This window comes from Scylla paramamosain, chromosome 4 (assembly GCF_035594125.1).
Source record: "Scylla paramamosain isolate STU-SP2022 chromosome 4, ASM3559412v1, whole genome shotgun sequence".
NCBI classification, from domain to species: domain Eukaryota; kingdom Metazoa; phylum Arthropoda; class Malacostraca; order Decapoda; family Portunidae; genus Scylla; species Scylla paramamosain.
The window spans coordinates 12,195,745-12,218,345 of NC_087154.1; the positions used below are offsets into that span (position 1 = coordinate 12,195,745).

The 22,601-nt window shown below is 40.6% G+C and overlaps 1 protein-coding gene across 1 annotated transcript in view; it reads right to left on the bottom strand.

Annotated features, from left to right (window-relative positions):
• The window catches only part of LOC135097364 (ionotropic receptor 21a-like), a 57,722-nt gene extending 48,184 nt beyond the window's left edge, over positions 1–9,538 (bottom strand). The window contains exons 1-2 of the mRNA XM_063999184.1: positions 8,540–9,538; positions 7,794–8,044 (exon numbers count right to left, since the gene is read on the bottom strand). Of these exons, the coding sequence (XP_063855254.1) occupies positions 7,794–8,044; positions 8,540–9,496 (1,208 nt within the window). The 5' untranslated portion in view covers positions 9,497–9,538. The remainder of the gene's footprint in view (positions 1–7,793; positions 8,045–8,539) is intronic.
• Between the last annotated feature and the right edge of the window lie 13,063 nt (positions 9,539–22,601).

The following is a 22,601-nucleotide window of genomic DNA, read 5'->3' on the forward strand; positions in this document are numbered from 1 at the left end:
GATTCCAGGTGTGCTGTGTCAAAGTAAAGGTAGAGTTAGAGGGTGTAATTCTGGCGATTTCGGATAGGTCGGGTAGGCACTCAAAGCCTTTAAAAATCCAGACCTTTAAAACTTTCCGGGATTAGTGTAACGTCCACTTTCTTGGAAAGATAACCGGGATCATACGATCGTAAGTAAGAGATCGTAACAGAAAACAGTAGAAGTGTCAAGAATTTTCTAGAATCTACAAGAATTTTCTAGAATGATTCAGAATATTCTGAAGTAGGTTCAAGAATATTCTAGAAAGATTGAGAACATTCTGGAATACATTCTAGAAAGACTAAGAATATTCTAGAGTACTGCTTGACAATATAGAAGTAGGGGCTTGCAGACCACCAATCAGTTCTGCTTTAGCTGCCTGAGAAGACACATCACAAGAGGTGAAATGGCATCAAGAGGTTGCGATCATTCTCCATATGCATTCTGCTACATATCTGGTCAGTTCATCAAGACAAGAACAAAGAAATTCTCTGTGACAACATCTGGAAAAATGGTGAAATTTAGCTATTTTGGAAAAAAAAAAAAATTCTAGAAGTCACAAAAGCAAAGTTTGACAGGAATAATGGACATTTTCTACTGTTTTGCAAAGACAAGAGTTGGAAAATAACACTTGCTTGTCAAAGAAAAATCGTGTTACATAATGATAATCTTTGACTATTGTGCTTTACTGTTTTATCCTGATTCAATATTTCCTTGCTCTTTCTTTACAGATCTTTACCCGATTGAAAACAAGATGGCTTCTAAAGAATATGTAACCTGCCCGAACAACTCTTATTATATTTGTGGTGAGTTTACGACGAAGTACCGTCAAAGAAACATTACCGACTTTGTCAAAAAAATCTTATTATGCCTACTTCGGTATGAAATTAGGAGACCAAGATAAGACATGGGCGCCTCATAAGGTTTGCTGTATTTGTGTTGAAGAACTCAGACAATGGACAAAATGCACAAAGAAGTCTTTTCGTTTTGGAGTTGCAACGATACGGAGAGCGCCTAAAAATCTCAGTAATGACTGCTATTTTTGCTCGTGTAAGTTACAACAACACAATTCAGAGAGTAAAAAAAAAAAAAAAAAAAAGTTTATTCAAATCTCCCATTTGCACTGTGATATGTTGCCCATGAACCAGATATTCCAGTCCCATCACCACCAGGAAACCTTGAAGACATGCACTTAAGTTCTGAGTCAGAAAGCAGTGGTAGCAATAATGGTGTGGGCTTCAACAGCAGTAAAAGTGATGAGCATCAACTGCTTAATCATGGTGAATTAATTTATTTATTGAGGGACTTAGGGCTTGCAAAGGAATCAGCAGAGCTTTTAGGCTTCAAACTTAAATCCAAGAATCTTTTAGCTCCTGGTGCATTATTCTCTTGGTATCGTAAGAGTGAAAAAAAAAAAGTTTGTTCTTATTTTGCTCAAGAAAATTATTTGGTTTATTGTACAAATCCATCGGCACTAATTGGAAAGTTTTGCATAAGTTACAGCCATGATGAACAGAGACTCTATTGGTTATCCAAAGACAAGTCTTTAAGCTGTTCTTTTACATAATGGTAATAAATATGCTTCCATCCCTGTTGGACACTCAGTGATCATGAAAGAGACATATGGAAATTTGGTATTACTGTTAAATAAGATTAATTACAAAGATCACAACTGAATGATTTGCGGTGACTTGAAGATCATTTGCATGTTACTTGGACAACAGTCAGGCTACACAGTTTCCTTGCTTCTTGTGTGAGTGGGACAATAGAGCCAGGAACCTTCTTTGGTCTCAAAAAGATTGGCCAAGTAGGGAGAAGCTTATACTAGGGACAAAGAACATTTTTCGAGAAAGTTTGGTGAATCCAAAAAGAGTTCTTTTGCTTCCTCTACATATAAAACTTTGGTTGATGAAGTAACTTATGAAAGCTTTGCCACGGGATGAAGACGGCTTCAAGTATGTGAGTAGCAAGTTTCCTGGTATATCGGATGCCAAGGTAAAAGAGGGTGTATTTGTTGGACTGGACATGAGGAAACTCGTCAAAGATTAAATTTTTGAAAGCTCTCTTAGTGATTCTGAAAAAAAAAAAGGATGCATCGATTAATTTGGAAGATGTGATGAAGAACTTATTGGGTAATCACAAGGATCCAAACTACAAAGACATCATGTGAAGGATGTTAAAAAAGATTGAGGCCTTAGGATGTAACAGGATCCTCAAAGTTTATTTCCTAAATGCCCATTTGGACCACTTTTCAGAAAATCTAGGGGATGTGAGTCAAGAACAAGGGGAAAGATTGGGTGTGATTGGGTGATTGACCCAGTAGTCCTTCAGACTCTGGTGAAATTAAACCCTGATCAGCAGGAAACTTTCCCACACCCATCCGCTCCCGAAAAGATCTAGTTGGAGTATGAACTACAACTTAGGCGCCTTGAGATGAAAGAAAAAACAGGCGGAAAGACAGCTGCAGTTAGAAAGGGAAATTAAGCTGAGAGAATTGGATATAAAATAAACGGGGGTACGGCTGGAAATAAGAGTACAGGAAATTCAGATGCAGGAAAAATCAAATATGTTCAAAGCTTCAGAAACCACTTCTCTGTTGCTGCCTTTTGATAAGAAGGATGTAGACGGGTATTTTCGCGCATCCGAAAATGCTGCTAGGATAATGAGTGGCCTGAGAGCCAGTGGTTAATGATCCTGTTTCCCAAGCTTACCGGCAAAACACAGAGCAGTTTGAGGATTATAAAACCATAAAAAAAAAAAAAAAAATAGGCCATATGAAATCACTTCCGAAGCCAATAGGCAGAGCTTCCGCAACCTTACCAAAACTTTTTCTCAGACATTCATTGAATTTGTTACCGAGAAAATAAGGCTACTAAAGAAATGGACCGACTCTACCAATACCATAACTTTGTAGTCCTTAATTAACTTAATTATTTTGAAGGAAATTAAAAACAAGTTGCCTATCAACATCCTTCAGCATGTGGAGGAACGAAGGATTACCACATGGGAAAATGCCGCAGAGTTGACCGACACATACTCACACCTGGTACGTAATCTGAGTAGGACAGAGAGTCAGGCCCGAGGCGTTAGGTCCTCCTCTGAATATATTCTTGGTAACCAGTATGGTATGTCGCGAGGTCACAATCTTGCATCAAATGGTCCATTTACTCCCATGTACACATATTGTAAAAAGCCGGGACATACTAGATTGCAGTGTAGGCATCCTAACTGTAAAGTCTCCAATCCTGAAACCCTTTCAGATCCCGATCCTCGGCCCCTAAAGCTTTCCTACCTCCCAAACCTCATAAGCTTGTTTCAACCCGTTATGCTTCTCGCTCCTCTCAAATTTTCAAACCCTTCCTCCACCAAGGACAAATCTTTCTCTCCCACTAGTTTTTCCTCTTCTTTCACCATTCTGAGAGACAGCTGCAACCCAGTCCGTCTTCTTCAAGGACGTATTGCCTCACATTGACTCTTCTTCTTTGACCGGCGTGGATTTCCTGCTCACTGATCTGTCCACTGCCACTACGTATCCCCTTGCTACTATTTATATTAAGTGTCCTCTATTAGTGGGAATTGTTCATGTTGTTGTCCGTGACACTCCTCTGCCAGTCCTCAGAGTCTAAATGTTACTCGGTAGTGACCTAACAGGAGAAATGGTTGTCCTCCCCCTAAGGTCTCTAAAACTCCCCTGCCTGCTAGCTCCCCTGACAACCCTCTGTATCCAACTTGTGCTGTGACTCACTCCCAAAGTAAATTTAAGACCCCTGCCTCTCTCAAACCATTGAAACCTTCCCTTCAAGTCTTCAGCCGGCAAAACATCTTTAGTAAGGAGTTAGTAAAAGCCCAACAAGAAGATCCCTCCTTATCTAAGATCCGCCTTTCTGCTGTAGAATCTAAGAACTTCACCTCTTTTTTTTTGCTTATATTAGAACAACAATATCCTAAGAGCCTACAGAGCCCCTGGACTAACAGACTCCTGAGCTGTATACTACCAAATAGTACTTCCTACTTCCGTGCGCCCTTCCCTCCATGGTTTAGCTCATGATGGTTTGGCTGGCTACTTGGGTGTTGCCAAGACCTATAAGAAACTGCTGTCGGATTTTTACTGTCCTGGAATGAAACAAAAAGTAAAAAACTACGTGAAACAATGTCATGTGCGTCAAATCATTCCTCCAGCTCCCCTAAATCATATCATTGTGACCTCTGAATCCTTTGAAAAGATATTTCTTGGTATGGTAGGACCTCTTCCTAAAACACATAAAGGAAATCAATACTTGCTATCATGGAAGTGACCACAAGATACCCTGAGACTTTCCCTCTTAAAATTATCACTTCCAAGGCCTTACTCAAACCCTTATTGCATTTCTTTGACACATTTGGTGTCTCTTAAATAATTCAAACAGATCAAGGCAGTAATCTCACTAGCACCATCTTCCAAGAGGTTATGAGAGAACTAGAGGCAAAACTTGTAACATCTGTTGAATACCACCCTCACTCCTAAGGTTGCCTAGAACGCTTCCATTAAACTCTCAAATCCACCCTGCGGAACAACCAGGAGTGGGATGAATACTTGGACTTTCGTTTCTTTGCTGTCTGTGAATGGCCTCAGGAATCACTAGGATATTCTCCCTTTCGAACTCTTATTTGGTTGACAGATTAGAGGGCCCCTTAAATTCATAAAAGATAAATGGTTTGGATCCCCTGCCCCTCCTATTTCAGAAATGTAGAATCATATATTAAATCACTTGAAACCAGACTTGATAACGCCCGCTCTTTTGCCCTCAAGCATCTCCTTAAATCTCACCATAGGATGGAAGAACACCAACCTAATGCAGATTATCGTACCTTCAAACTAGGCGAGAAAGTCCTCTTGTTCCTTCCCATTTCTGGTTCACCTCTGAAAGCAAAGTACATAAAACCTTATCTGGTCGAGAAAAGACTAGTTAAAGTCAACTATGCAATTTCCACTTCAGATTGGTGGAAGGACACTCAACTGGTCCTTGTAAATTTAATCAAACCACATAATGATATAAATTCAACTCCTCTATATAACCATCAAAATTCTTAATGGCAAAGTAATATGACTAATTATTTAACTAAACTGTCCTCCCCTCAAATTCATGATATCTCTTCTCTGCTACCTAAATTCCCCCAGGTTACTGCTGATTTTTCCGGAATCGGTACTTTCATTCAGCATATTCAGTTAATTCCAGGTGCCAGACCCACCAAACAAAATGCCTATGAATTACATGTAGAGACGAAAGCTGTGATGCAAAAGGAGGCAGGATATTTGCTACAAAATAACTTGGTTGAATCCAGTTTTTTTTTTTACCATGGGCTTCTCCCTGCATATTCATTCTTAAACCAGATGGCTCCTTCAGATTTTACATAGATTATAGAGTCATCCAGGTCACCGTTCAGGACTCATTCCCATTACATCGTATTGATGATATTATTGGCACTGTAAGCAGAGCTATATATATATATATATATATATATATATATATATATATATATATATATATATATATATATATATATATATATATCCACCATAGACCATTTGAAAGGAAATAAAATTTCCCTCACCCCAAAAAATCCAGAAAATTTCTGCATTTGCCACGCCTTTCGGATTGTACCAGTACAAAGTCCTAAGCTTGAGCTTATCTAACGTCTTCGCAACAGTCCAGCGAATGATAAATGCCTTCATTCAAAATGCCACAAGTACATCAACATACCTCGACGACATCGTGGTTGTGGTGAACATCTGGCCAGAACACCTAGAGCGTCTCCACCTCCTGTTCTTCAAACTACAGAAATCTGGACTCACGTCAACCAAGTCCATCTTTGGCCAGGGCTCAGTGACATAACTGGGCCACACCGTGGATCTGAGAGAAGTAAGAACAAAGACCGCCAACGTAGAAGCCTTCCTTGTCAACACCCACCACTCGCAAGGAACTCCTGCGGTTCTTCGGGATGGCTGGCTTCTACATTTGATTTTGCAGCAACTTATCCACTGTAGCTGCCCAAATGACAGCTTCTTTGTTCTCTTCAGTTGGACTCCGCACCGTGATCTGTCCTTCTCCCATTCCGTCGGCACTTCCCCATTTCCAAGGATAAATATAGTATGCGCTGACGCCTCGATAGGCAAAGGCATCTCATTCGTCAAGGGCTCCATACCTCCCTCGTACTACACCAGAGATTACTCCACATCAGTGGGCTGAGTATAGCACCATAACTTTGCCAGTGTTCCTCATTTACTTGTTCCTCCTGTTAGGCTATAGAATTATATATATATATATATATATATATATATATATATATATATATATATATATATATATATATATATATATATATATATATATATATATATATATATATATCGGGTTTGGTGACGGGATTCATATATTATTTTCATGTTTCGTGTTTGAACACTCAGTGCTCCCTTTTTGTGGGCTCTTGTGCTACTGTTATGTTTAGTAAAATATGAAGTAAATAATAAGTGTAAGATTTTTGCCTCTATTTTTCCACTCTAGAAACTGGGTCATTTACTTACTTATGAATCCAGTATACGATCAGATACTCTATTAAAAGTATATATATATATATATATATATATATATATATATATATATATATATATATATATATATATATATATATATATATATATATATATATATATATATATATATATATATATATATATATATATCATATACACACACATATGGCAACAATGATAAATGGTAAGGCGAAATGGAACGTTGAAAATCGTGGAAATATTGTTATCTACAGAAAATCCTCCACATTTTTATTGTACTATGTCGTTGCTGAAAATTAATAATTACAATGGCAAAATACATTTAAAGTGGAATAGAAAACCCATTCCTTTCATTTAAATTAATCAAAGATAAATTTTAATTACGCTATCAATAACGGGTAAATGAATAGTGGGCGTTTTTCAGTAACGGCGTAGTGAGCTTAAAGGCTTTCGCGGCAAGGGCAAACGGAAGCAATCGCCTTGTTGGTGCGTTTCCTTGTCCCAAGGAAAATCCCCAAACGCTTTTCATCGGCCAATCAGTCGAGTTCATATACGGTGGCTGCAGTGGTGCAGTGGCACCGCGCGGGCTTTGGGGGCTGATGGGCCCTCAGGCACAAGGGTTTGAATTCTGGCCACGGTCCGAATTTAGGATGGGCGTCAACTCGGGGTAGCAGTTCCCAAGTGCTACAACGGAGGTCCTTCGTTAGCAGGTACCGTACTAGCCCTAACAGACTGGGGCAACCGGACGTTAGAGAGGGGAAACAAACAAAAAAAGAAAAAGAAAGACACCCCACGGCGACGGTCACTGTGTGTATGTTGACAAATGTTGACAACACAGAGACAATTTCGTTTGATGGATGTGGTTAGGTGCTATTGTGATGTAACGAGACCTACCCTACTTTATTAGAGTAAATTTTCAGCCTGATGTTTTGTATAGATCTTAGTTACTAATAACTATAAATTAATAAGTCAATAAATCAATAGGAAACTAAAGCGTTATATGCAATGTCTAACTTTCAAGGAATCAAATGAGCACATAAGGTGCAGTGAGAGACAACATTTGGTCATTTATCAAGGGCACTAGCGATTATATATATATATATATATATATATATATATATATATATATATATATATATATATATATATATATATATATATATATATATATATATATATTACACTTATGTTACTTGTATATGTTGATAAATATACATCCACTAACCTGTAATTACTTTTTGCCAGTTGCTCCACTGTTTGCAGCTGTTTTGGGTATAGAGGAATGGTAAGGAAAGCAATAAGGTTAGCGGTATAGGCTGTGGTGAGGATGAGACAGGCCAACCACCAGGCTGCTATGAACACCCGCTGGCTGTGCCTCGTCGGGAGCCGTGGTAAAGCATGGCTCAGGACTGGACGCAGCACGTACAGCCACACATGACCAAGGCTCCCCAGTACCGGTTTATCTTGGGCAAGGTCCTGTTCAAATGATGTTCTCATAATACTTTATTGATCTTCTATAATTAGGATGAAAACTATGTCACACACACACACACACACACACACACACACACACACACACACACACACACACACACACACACACACACACACACACACACACACACACACACACACACACACACACCTTGCTTTTGACTTTACCCTGTCTAGCAGACCTTTGCGAATGTGAAAGCAATGTGAAAATGTGTATGTGAAAGCAATGTTCTATATATCTACTGATTTAGAGTAACTGGAATTAAAAAAAAAAAGTATTTGCAAAGACGACAGAAAGAACATCTAAGTTATCTATGTGTATGTGTTTGTGTAATAGAGAGAGAGAGAGAGAGAGAGAGAGAGAGAGAGAGAGAGAGAGAGAGAGAGAGAGAGAGAGAGAGAGAGAGAGAGAAAGAGAGAGAGAGAGAGAGAGAGAGTGCACATATGTTTCCTCACGATGAAACTATGAATTCATACCTGAAAATACATAACCATAAGGACGACGATGGAAGATACTGCTACTGACATCCACACCACCGGAGTGAATGGGTAATACACACTGCGCCACTTTGGGAAGGGTTGGGGCTTCAAGAGCGCTAGTCCAAACCCCTCCATCCAGTAGGACACACTCGCATCAAAGTCTTCAATTCTCTTGTTGGTATAACCGAAGTAATTTACGGTGAAATTTTTGTCTCCATTATAGACCATTCCAAGCATCCCGGTCCAGGAGCCATTCTCAAAATATCCCCACTTTTCATCGGGTGGTTTCGTGGTAAGGTCAAAAGTAAAATTAAGGTTAGCTGCCAGTGTATTTAGCATCTCAACTTCCACTCCGTCTCCCTCACCTTCGGGTTTAGTTTTCGCCTGATGCAAGTAAGGGTAGTCATCAAACCATGTCCCCAGTAAGAACATGTATCCCTCGAATGATGGAAAGCGGTCAATAAAAATATTTTCAGTCAGTAACTCTGCAGAAACTGACCACAGACCAAGAGAGACGATACTTTGGCGATGTGAAAATGGAAAATAAGTCAACATTTCCATTTGGTTACTATGACCCTTTTTTCCACTACTATGAGGCCGGAACATGACGATTCTTTCGCAATAACTGAATTCCTCTGCTTTGACAACATATTCATGAGACTCTTTTGAAATACTGAACATCAAGAGGAATTTTGGCCTCCAAATGTTATCTGTGTTGGCGACTGAACGGAAGAATGGGCGGGGATCACTGACGAATACCACCACGTGGACCAAATTATCTGCTCTTAGCACTGCCGTCGTTTGTTCTTTACGCCATTCTTCTCCATTTGAAGCAAGGTCAACTAGAATGAAGGAATTTTGGATGGCGGATGTCAAGATTTTTCCAAGAACATGGGAACGCAAAGCAGGATCAAGGTAGAGCACTAAAATTCGTCCTGCCAGCGGACCAGCCATCACTTCTTTTAGAATCTGAAGGTGCGGATAAGTATTGTGAGACACTACCATGCCAGTGAGGACGTTAGAAGCAGACGTAGCTGCCCAAGTTATCGTCACCGCCACCGTGAATACAAGTACCATACTTAGTATCCCCATGTTTCTGAGTATGTCTGTCTGGCGAACACACGCCATTTAATCAACAGAATTGTCATATGCGCAGCGCAGGCGATGATTAACTTACCTTTAAAGAAACTATCACGAAGATTAACATGTCACGAAATGTCAACTTTCTTTTTACGAGGATGATGAAAAAATCCCAACTTAGAATCTAGTATTTTCATTTCTTCCTCATTTTAGACGTGTGTGTGTGTGTGTGTGTGTGTATAATTGTTTCGATGTAAATGATAAGTCCAATCAAAAAGACCTTCATTCACTAAACTGCAGGTCACCATGATAAATGCTTCTTTCAGTAGTAATTTTCATGTCAATTCACAATAGTGGTTTCCTTACCTTAATTCTCCGTTTAATTTTGGATCTGTCACTTTTTTTTTTCTGTTTGGTTTTATATTATGACTAATAATTACTGTTTTTGTTTACTGTGTTTTTCGACTTAAGAAAAAAGTCGAAACGTTTGGCATCATTAAAAGATGTTCGTGACCTCCCTCGCTGTGTTGTTCTTCCCATATATATATATATATATATATATATATATATATATATATATATATATATATATATATATATATATATATATATATATATATATATATATCCCTGGGACACCAAAACTCGTAGTTGTATCAGCTCCGTTTATCTAAGCAGGATTCAACCTACAAATGGATCAATCACTTGCCAAGATGCACATTACACTTTTCACCAAACCTTGCACAATTTTGGCTTAAACCCAGTTAACTGAAACTGACTCATCATAATGGAAAGATAATAAAGTAATTACTAAGCAACACATTCTTAACCAAATCATTACTGATATGAAGTAGAGCGAAAATACAATATTAATGAGCAGTAAAATTTATATGCGATTGTATAATTTAGCTTCGTAGAATGCATGGTGAACAGATCAAACAAATACCAGTAATATGAATCACAAACACACTCAAATCACAGATTATAAACTTACAATATTGACGACACCGGTGACCTAGGAAAATGAGCAGTAGAGCAGACCCCAACACCACCACACCCAACAGCCAGGGTGAAAGTACGCATTTCCGCATGTTGCAGTCACTGATATGAGCAGACTGCAAGACAGTAAATACCTAAGAAAAAAGTAACTCGATACACAAATTAAAAATAAAGATTAGAAATATAACACCAACACGATCCAGCATAGCCAATGATAGCTGGCATTATCCATAAATGACTAACCAATTTTATATACTCGTATATATATATATATATATATATATATATATATATATATATATATATATATATATATATATATATATATATATATATATATATATATATATATATATATGCAAACAATTTTGTAAAATCTACAAAGCTCACACACGTTAAATTCTTTGCATTAATGAATACTCGCAACACATCACATGTAAACAAAAGTATAATATTCAATTATAAGATAAATTATAGTGGCTATAAACAAAACATAAGCATCTATATAATGCGTTGTTTTAACCTTGAATGACCTTAAGTATGCTCACCCCCCCGGGGTGCCCTATGTAGGGTATCCACTCACAACGAAAACAGTCCCTTCAACCACAAACACCTACCTCTTAGCACACACTAATATCATATACGCAGGTTATCCCAATAATATCACAAGAGCACCAGATATTTCCAGTAGTTAAGATCGGCTTAACACTAATCTATAGGGTTGACACAGGATATAACATCGCTCACAAAATCCTCACACAACCAATACATAAGCATGATTGCACCCAGCGACATACATGATCACAGTACACAGATAAGAAGACTCAGGAAATCGTAACGGTCATCATCAAGTCATACTTCCACCTCATGGCGGTCCCTGCCTCCAACGCCGGCTCCTTCAGACTGGGCTCCTTCAGAGCCGTCGTCCTCCATTCCACCTACATCATCTGGCACGCGCGTAGTAAACAAAAGCAAGCGGTGAAACGTGGACACAAATTTAGTAAATTTATACACAAAACCAACCTGATACAGATAATCCCTTAACGACACAATAAACACGTTATCATAATATATATATATATATATATATATATATATATATATATATATATATATATATATATATATATATATATATATATATATATATATATATATATATATATATATAAACAGATAATCCCTTAACGACACAAAAAAAAAACGTTATCATAATGTCCGGTCGGATTGCTCTATTTGTATCGACCGTAAGTGTCTTGACACCCCCATCAACTTTTTCTTCATTAACTTCTGTAACATTCGAGGACTTATATCGAATTATCAATCTGTAGAGCACCAATTCTCCTCTACTAAAACTCATCTTCTTTTCTTTACTAAAATACAGGTTTATGAGGCAACTGACAATAGCCCCTTTTCTGTTCCCTCCTATCCTCATTTTCAATCCAAAGCTAGATGTTGCGTCTATGTGTGCAACGACTTAACTTGCTCCCATGCTTACGCTCTTGAATCTTCCAAGTTTTCCACCATCTGGCTACGACTACAGAGTCGCTCTCAAACTAAATTTATTTGTGACGTATATCTCTCAACTCCTCTGACTATAAGAAATTCTCTGACTATTTAACTTTCAAAGTGGACTACATACTGACTCTCTTCCCTTTTGTGGAGATCTCCATCCTTGGAAATTTCAATGTTCCCCCTCATCTTTTGGCTTTCTTCTCCCTTCACTGACCATCCTGGTAAACTAGCCTTTATCTTTGATATCTTCTATGACTTAGAACAACTGGTACAACACCCTATTCGTATTCCTGGCCGTCTAACCCAACATTTTTTACCTTTATCTAACCTCTAATACTCCTTCTCATGCTGTTACCCTATCTTCTCCATTGGGCTCCTCCGATCTCAATCTCATATTTGTATCTTGTCCTATCACTCCGATCCCTCCTTAGGATCCCTAAACGGAGGTGCCTCTAGCGTTTTGCTTCTGCAAATTGGGGGTACACTAGAAGGTATTATGTTGATTTTCTTTGCAATGACTTCTGCTTCCGTGTCAGAAATCCGTCTTTGTGTGCTGAGCAAAAAGGAGGTGATAGGTTGATAGGTGTGGAGGCGTACATTCATCACTCTTCTTTCAGCATAAAGGTAGGCACCTGCCAAAACGATAATTACTCCCAGTGAGGTCTAAAGCACAGGATCAGGGGCTGCTGTTAATTTATCATTAAACCCAGCTGTGACCTCACTGAACGTTTCCCTTTGTGTCTCACAACACAAGGAGCAGTCACAGCCTGCTCTCTAAAGACAACTCTCTTCCTCCACACAAAACTACAAGCACCTAATAACACACACACCATTTTAGGTGCTTAGGGGTTATTAGGTGCTTATTAGGGTTATTAGGTTATTATGCAAAATTTCAAAACTATCATGGCGACTCCTACACCAGCCTCGGGGTCCCCACAAATGTCCCCAGGTCAGACTGTCCTTGACAACCCGTCTTGACAACCCTCTAAACTTTTTCTCCCTTAACTTCTGCAACATTCGCAGACTAAGATCTAATTTTCAATTTGTAGATAAAACCTCATCTTCTTTTCCTCACTGAAACTCAGGTGTCTGAGGCAACTGAGAGTAGCCCCTTTTATGTTATCTCCTACTTTATCTATCCTCATTTTCGATCCAAAGCTGGATGTTGCGCTTATGTGTTCTCGTGCCCACGCTCTTGAAACTTTCCATCATCTGGCTACGACTACAGAGTCACTATCAAACTAAACTTATTTGTGCTGTATACCTCTCACCTAACTCCTCTGATTATATAAAATTCTTTGACTGCTTTACTTCTAAAGTGCAGCACATTTTGACTCTCTTCCCTTTGGCAAAGAGCTCCATTCTTGGAGACTTCAAAGTTCACCACCAGCTTTAGCTTTTCTCTCCCTTCATTGACCATCCTGGTGGCTTCAACTTTGCTATCCTCCACGACCTAGAGCAATTGCTGCAACACCTTACTCGTATTCCTGACCGTCTTGGACAAACGCCCAACATTCTTAACCTTTTCCTGACCCCTAATCTTTCTGCTTATGCTGTCACCCTCTCTTCTCCTTTGGGCCCCTCCGATCACAATCTCATATTTGTATCTTGTCCTATCGTTCCAATCCCTCCTCAGGACCCCCTTAAGCGAAGACGCCCCTGGCGTTTTTGCCTCTGCTAGTTGGGGGGACCTGAGGAGGTATTTTGCCGATTTTCCTTGGAATGAATACTGATTCCGTGTCAAAGACCAGTCTTTATGTGCTGAGCTAACCTCTAATACCTCTAATAGAGGTGATAGTGTCTGGCATAGAGGCGTACATTCCTCACTCTTTTTCTCAACCTAAACCTTCCAGACACAGCTTGTTCTCGTGCTATACATGATAGAGAGTTGGGCCACAAAGGGTACTTAAGCCTTCCATCACTAGAATCTCATGCACTTTATATTTCTGCCTGGAACCATGGCAAGTCTGTTCTCTAACTAGCCAAAAACTCCTTTATTAACAGAAAGTGTCCAAATCCTTCAAGATCTTTCACTAACTAGCCAAAAACTCCTTTATTAACAGAAAGTGTCAAAATCTTTCAAGATCTAACTCCCCTCGTGACTTCTGGCATCTAGCCAAAAATATCACCAATAACTTTGCTTCTTCTTTCCCTCCTTTATTTCAACCAGATGGCACCACTGCTATCACATCTATTTCTAAAGCGGAACTCTTCGCTCAAACCTTTGCTAAAAACTCTATCTTAGACGATTCTAGGCTTGTTCCTCCCTCTACTCTACCCTCTGACTATTTCATGCTACCTATGAAAATTCCTCGCAATGATGTTTTCCATGCCCTCGCTGGCCGAAACCCTCGGAAGGATTATGGACCTGATGGGGTCCCTCCTATTGTTCTCCGAAACTGTGCCTCCATGCTTGTACCTTGCCTAGTCAGACTCTTTCAGCTCTGTCTGTCAACATCTACCTTTCCTTCTTGCTGGAAGTTGGCCAACATTCAGCCTGTTCCTAAAATGGATGGCCGTTCTAATCCCTCAAACTACCGTCCTATTGCTTTAATTTCCTGCCTATTTAAAGTTTTCGAATCTATTCTCAACAGGAAGGTTCTTAAACATCTATCACTTCACAAACTTCTATCAGATCGCCAGTATGGGTTCCATCAAGGCAGCTCTTCTGGTGATCTTCTGGTTTTCCTTACTGAGTCTTGGTCATCCTCTTTTAAAAATCTTGATGAAACTTTTGCTGTTACCTTGGATATATCAAAAGCTTTTGATAGAGTCTGGCACAAAGCTTTGATATCCAGACTAGATTCCTACAGCTTCTATCCTTCTCTCTGTAACTTCATCTCAAGTACGGCTTCTATCCTTCTCTCTGTAACTTCATCTCAAGTTTCCTTTCTGACCGTTCTATTGCTGCTGTAGTAGACGGTCACTGTTCTCCTAAATCTATTAACACTGGTGTTCCTCAGGGTTCTGTCCTGTCACCTACTCTCTTCTTATTATTCATCAATGACCTTCTAAACCAAACTTCTTGTCCTATCCACTCCTACGCTGATGATACCATCCTGCACTTTTCCACGTCTTTACCTAGACATCCAACCCTTCAGGAAGTAAACATTTGACGCGGGGGAGCCACAGAACGCCTCACTTCTGATCTTTCTAAAATTTCTGATTGGGGCAGAACAAACTTGGTATTGTTCAATGCCTCAAAAACTCAGTTTCTGCATCTATCAACTCGACACAACCTTCCAGATAACTATCCCCTCTTCTTCAGTAACACTCAACTGTTACCCTCTTATACACTGAACATCCTCGGTCTGCCCTTTTCTTATAATCTGAATTGGAAACTTCACATATCTGTAGCTAAAACAGCTTCTATGAAGTTGGGCGTCCTGAGACGTCTCCGCCAGTTTTTCTCACCCCCCAGCTGCTAACTCTGTACAAGGGCCTTATTAGTCCATGTATGGAGTATGCTTTACATGTTTTGGGGGTTCCACTCGTACCGCTCTTCTAGAGAGTGCGGAGTCAAAAACTTTTCTTCTCATCAACTCCTCTCCTCTAACTGACTGTCTTCAGCCTTTTTGTCTTCAGCCTTTTTCTCACCGCTGTAATGTTGCATCTCAAGCTGTCTTTTACCACTATTTTCATACTAACTATTCTTCTGATCTTGGTAACTGCATGCCTCCCGCGGCCTCGCTGCCCAAGACTTTCTTCTTTCTCTCACCCCTATTCTGTCCACTTCTCTAATGCAAGAGTTAACCAGTATTTTCAATCATTCATCCCTTTCTCTAGTAAACTCTGGAACTCCCTGCCTGCTTATGTATTTCCACCTTCCTATGACTTGAATTCCTTCAAGAGGGAGGTTTGAAGACAGTTATCCTTCAAGTTTTGACTACCGCTTTGGATCCTTTTCTGGGACTGGCATTTCAGTGGGCTTTTTTTTTTTTATTGGATTTTTGTTGCCCTTGGTCAGTGTTCCTCCAACAAAAAAAAAAAAAAAAAAACTTCCAAAAATTGGTTTAACATAGACTGTTCCCATGCTATACATAATAGAGAGGTGGCCCACAAAGTGTCCTTGAGACTTCCATTACCTAAATCTCATATGCTTTATATTTCTGCCCGGAATCATAGCAAGGCTGTTCTCCAACTAGCCAAAAACTTCTTCATTAATATAAAGAGTCAAAATCTTTCAAGATCAAATTCCCCTCATGACTTTTGCCACCTAGCCAAAAACATCCAATAAATTTGCTTCTTCATCTTTCCCTTCTTTATTTAAATTTCAATTTCTTTCAGTTTCATCATTTTAAATCATTCACAGTGATGTTTTCCATGTTCTCGCTGGCCTAAACCCTCGGAGGGCTTATGGACTTGAAAGTTCCCTCCCATTTTTCTCCTAAACTGTGCCTCCGTGCTTGCACCTTGCCTAGTCAAACTCTTTCAACTCTGTCTACCAGCATCTACCTTTCATTCTTGCTGGAAGTTTCCCTACATTCAGTCTGTTCCTAAAAAGGGTGACCGCTCTAATTCCTTAAACCACCGTCCTATTACTTTAATTTTCTACCTCTCTAAAGTTTTGATTTTTATTTATCCTTAACAGGAAGATTCTTAAACATCTATCACTTCACAACCTTCTATCTGATAGCCAGTATGGGTTCCGTCAAGATCAATCTGCTGGTGATCTTCTGGCTTTCCTTATTGAGTCTTGGTCATCCTCTTTTATAAATTTTGGAAAAAACTTTTGCTGTTGCCTTAGACATATCAAAAGCTTTTAATAGAGTCTGGCGCAAACCTTTTGTTTCCAGACTACCATAGTACGGTTTCTATCTTTGTCTCTGTAACTTTACCTCAAGTTTCCTTTCTGACCGTTCTACTGCTAATGTGGTAGATGGTCAATGTTCTAAATCTATTAAGAGTCGTGTTCCTCAGGGTTCAGTCCTGTCACCCACTCTCTTTCTGTTAATCAATGATCTTTTAAATCAAATTTCTCGTCCTTTCCACTTTTACGTTGATGATACCACCCTTCACTTTTCCACGTCTTTTCATAGACACCCAACACTTCAGGAAATAAACCGTTCTCGCGGGGAAGCCACAGAATGCCTGACTTCTGATCTCACTAAAATTTTTGATTGGGGTTGATGATACCACCCTTTACTTTTCCACGTCTTTTCATAGACACCCATCACTTCAGGAAATAAACCGTTCACGCAGGGAAGCCACAGAATGCCTGACTTCTGATCTCACTAAAATTTTTGATTGGGACAGAGGAAACTTAGTATTGTTCGATGCTTCAAAAACTCTATTCCTCCATCTATCAACTCGACACAACTTTCCAAACAACTATCCCTTCTTCAGTGACACTCAACTATCCCCCTCTTCTACAGTGAACATCCTCGGTCTGTTGTTTACTTATAATCTAATAAGGAAACCTCACATCTCATCTCTAGCTAAACAGCTTTTATGAAGTTAGGCGTCCTTAGTCGTCTCATCCGGTCTTTCTCATCCCACCCCCCAGCTGCTAACTCTATACAAGGGCCTTATCTGGCCATGTAAGAAGTATGCATCGCATCTATGTGGGGTTCCACTCATAACTGTTCTTTTAGACAGGGTGGAATCAAAAGCTTTTTGTTTTATCAATTCTTCTCTTCTGACTGACTGCCTTCAGCCTCTTTCTCATCGCCACAATGTTGCATCTCTTGCTATCTTCTACCTAACTGCTAACTGCTTCTCTGATCATGCTAACTGCATGCCTCCCCTCCTCCCGCGGTCTCGTTGCACAAGACTTTTTTTTCTCATCCCAATTCTGTCCACCTCTCTAAGGCAAGAAGTAACCAGTATTCTCAAGCGTACATTCCTTTCTCTGTTAAACTATTGAGATTTCTTCCTGCTTCTGAATTTGCTCCTTCCTATGACCTGAACTTTTCAAGAGGAGGTTAAAGACCCTTATTCTTCAATTTTCGATGATTCTTTTGAAATCTCATTTGTGACAGGCACCTAAGTGGGATTATTTTTCTTCCTCTTTTTTTTTTTTTTTTTTTCCTTGGCCAATGATCCTATGTAAAAACAAAAAAACAAAAACGTCCGAGTTGGGAACCGAATGTATACTGAAACAGAGTGTGCCACTCGAGGTGAATCCAGCACTCAGGGTCTGCGCATAAGTGAAGAGCATGCCAGATGTACGACTTGATGCCTCATTTGCGTTCTGCCGTCAGGGAGAGAGCATCTCCTCGCTGCTCTAATGATAAATTCGGTAGATGATACGAATTCGAAGTCAGAGGTCAAGTGCCTGATGGAGAAGAAGGTGAAGGAATTCTTACATTCTCAGAGTTCGTCTCAGCATTCTGCTTAGACTTGTGCTTATCTCTTAAACGATCTTAAAGTTGTGCTGAAACGAACTCTTAAGTCCCAATGTGAAATGGTGAAAGTGCGTAAGAGTAAAATCATATATATGAGCGCATAAATAAGACTCCGGACCTGTCTTAATTAAGACCAAAATTAAACGGATCTGTCTTAAATTTAAGACCAAAATTAAACACAACTTAGAAAATTAAACACAACTCTAAGCATAAGAGTTGGGCTGAGTCAAACCTCTGTAGTTAAGAATCTTTTTTGATACGGCCCCAGGAGACCGCCAGCAGCAGCATCATCAGTGAGGACATGGAGGCAGAGGATTGCTACTCCAGCATTTTTGATGAGGAGGATGATAATGGGGATCATCACAGGTCTACCAATTCCAAGGCTCTTCAAATTGTGAAGGTGTGGCTGCAGAACAAAGGGAAAGAAAGACTGACAGACCCAACTTTCAACAATGAGAAGGTCCCCATTAACCTTTTATTTAGGTACAACACGGCGATGCCGAGCAACGCCGCGGAGGAGTGCTTGTTCTCCCTAGGTAACGACATCAAGAGGAGCTCCCTGTCTGATGAAAATTTCAACATGCTTAGGTTTACGAAAGGGAAGATGAGAATGTTGAAGTTTCAAAATCAAATGTAGTTATTTTATTTAAAACGGTAGTTTTCTAAGATTTTTTTTTTCTAATTTTCTGATAAAGATGAAAATAATAATTTGGATTTATCGATTTTTTATTTAAAATATCAATATCGTTATCTGTAGTATCGGAATTCTGTATTTTACGATTTGTCGGTTATCATCTATGGGGCGATAAATGTATCGCCAGTTATCGATCATCGATTATCATCGATAAGGTTATCGTTATCGATTTATCAGTTATCGTAATATTTTTTTCCGTTATCGTTGCCAGTTATGCACACACACACACACACACAGATTACATGTGTCTAGAGACGTAAAAGTGATCATATATCTTGTTAGGAGAGAGAGAGAGAGAGAGAGAGAGAGAGAGAGAGAGAGAGAGACTCGCCCAACGTGGTAACACTGCAAAGAAAATGCACAACTGGTAACTCAGACCTGCCAGACAGAGTCTGCCGGGGCAGAGTCGGACGAGCTGGGCGTTACTATTCTTACTCATGGTGTGGCAATGAGGGACTCTTCACCGAAGCCCGAAGTCCAGCCCCTAAAAGGTCCAGCAGGATTACTAAGGGTCAACCATCATTCAGGTTTGGATACTGAATTGTATAAATGGTGCATCTGTATTACGATACTGATATGTAGTTATGAAGCTCTTGTGTGGGGAATGATGTTATGGGAATGTACTATCTTGAAGAGAGAGGAATGTGGTAGTCGTGCTTCGGGAGTTTCTAAGATACGGTTTGAACAGATAGTTCGAACAAGAGTCGGAAGTGTCGACATCACTGTACTGTTCCTGGAGCCGGACTCATCAAACAGTTTACCAAACCAAACTCTTTGTAACCCCCGCCAACATTGTAAGTTGCTATTCAGTAAACACTTGAGCTGGTAACTCGTCCGATAAGTTACGACTGCTCTCTGGCGCTGGTAACACGATGGACCTCACTTATGAGGACGAGGGAGCGCCATCATGTGGAGAATATTTCATCCTCTAGCTGCTTACATAGGTGAGTTCTGAATATGAATACTACTTTGTGATGATCTTTATTGTTGAAAGTCAGGACGTATGTAACAATAATAAAAAATATAGGCAAGAGAGACAAGAAGAACATAGATCAGTGACTCAGTGTGTGAGTGGCTGGCGGCAGTGGTGTGCCATAATTTTTTTCACCCTTCTTTCAGGTGTCTTAGCATTATGTAGGTAGAAAATACCTTTTGTATGAGTTCAGTACTGAGTACATATGACAAACATGAGTGCTATGTATACATACAGTGCAACATAAACAACAGGGAGGCGACAGTCACAGGTCATCACCGTCTTCAACGTTATCACATATCTTAAATGTTATTAATCACCCTCATTGCACCTGTCTTGAACTTATGTTAAAGATGAAAGTAACACTTAAATACGTAGCAGGTCTGTTGAGGGGTGGGACTTAGGGAATAGATTGCAAGGTGTAGTGGAAAGCAGGGGATATATATATATATATATATATATATATATATATATATATATATATATATATATATATATATATATATATATATATATATTAATTTGTTACACCCACAGATTCCTCTCCCTCTTCCAGCTGCCTCAAACTTGGCTAGCTTCCCCCAAGTCTCCTCCTATTTGATTTTTTGCAGGCCCTAATATAGGTTATAAGGTCCTCTTTTGACTCTTGCACCCGCTAGACAGATGGTCATAACACCAGGTTACATTAATGAGGTCGTCAGCCTGTTTCATCCACCTGCAGGAAAAGTAATATTACAACTGCCAATCCACTCCATTCCACAATGGGAAAGAATTGACAGCCACGTTCCAGGGAAGGACTATCACCACAAGCAACGAACACATATAAAAGGTTAAAATGTTTTACAGAATGCTGCCTACACAAACTACATGATAATACCCACCCACTTCTGTAGAGCACTATCTCCCTCTGTTGTACAGTATCATATCCAACTTCCCAGATTCTTATTTATTTATTTTTTTATTTAAACATAGGTACATTATCACCCGAAGGCGCACTGCCGTGTGCAACCTTTTTAGGGGTGGAACAACACACAAATATAAATATAAAGATATATGCATATATATACATTCTTTATGGCCTTATGCTAATATTGTTAGCAGGGGGGGGGTTGGGAACGAGCTCCTCCAGTGGTGTGCTGCTAACTTCACGTTCTGGGTATGAGGGACGGAGGACGCGAAGACGTTCCACAGACTGGAGACTCTCCCGCAAAAGGTGCGCTGATGTTGGCTGGAGCGGGAACGGGGCACTTCCACTGAGTCACCACTGGATAACACCGTTCTCGTGTCCCGCGAGGTGACTCTGGTGGGCAGTCGTAGTCTCGCCAGATGTGGCACACCCTGCACCTGTGCCTTGTGGAACACCACAAGGGCCGCCACGTCCCTGCGGTGCGCTAGCGTGTCGACGGGAGCCTCAGGATGGGCTGGGGCACCTGCTGCTTCCACCAGTCGCAGCGCCCGTTGCTGGATGCCGTCGAGCTTGCTGATGTGTGTGGCAGCACAGGACATCCAGTAGAGGGCGGCATACTCTAAAGAAGGCCGTATCTGGGCCTTGTAGAGCAAGAGCCTCCCTCTCCTGTCGAGCAAGTTGGCCACCCTCCTCAAGGAGGAGACTCGGTGTGAGGCCTTAAGGGCAATATGTTTGACGTGGCGGTCAAACCGCAGCCCTCGATCCACCTCCACCCCCAGAATCTTGACGGACTCCTGGAGTTCGAGAGGAAGGCCACCAAAGCGTAGCCCTCCCTCCACTGCTGGCTCGGCAGCAGGGGATCAAGAGTGCAATCGTCAGCATGAGCTGAGACCGCCGGCAGCTGTCGGAGAAGATCGTCCACGTAGATGTTCCACAGGACTGGCCCCAGCACCGAGCCCTGTGAGACTGACGCTCTCACCGGGAGGGACTGGGACGTTTGCCCATTGACAACGACCTGGAGGGTCCTTCCTTGGAGGTAGTCGCCAAGGAGCTGAAGGAGGTCACCCTTTGCCATCAGCTTTTCCAGAAGGCCCCTATGCCAGACCCTGTCGAAGGCGCCCGCTATATCCAGGGCCACCACAATAGAGTCGAGGCCGTTGTCAAGGGCGTCCTGCCACACCCTGGTGAGGAGCATGAGGAGATCGGAGGTGGACCGCCCAGGTCTGAACCCAAACTGTTGGTCCGAGAGGAGGTAATTGTCCTGGAGGTGGCGAAACACCACATCTGCCACCATCCTCTCGAACAATTTCCCTACCACAGACAGCAGGGAGATTGGTCGATAATTTTTTGGGTCAGACCTGGAGCTCCTCTTGTGTACGGGAACTACACGGGCCTCTTTCCACACTAAGGGCCAGGTATTTTCCCGTAAACAGGCAGAGAAGACTGTGGTGAGGGGGACAACCAGCTCGCGGGCACACTGTTTCAAAACGTGCAAAACGCTCGACAAACCCCTACGTCACCTCCACCTTGGTTACAGTCTCTCT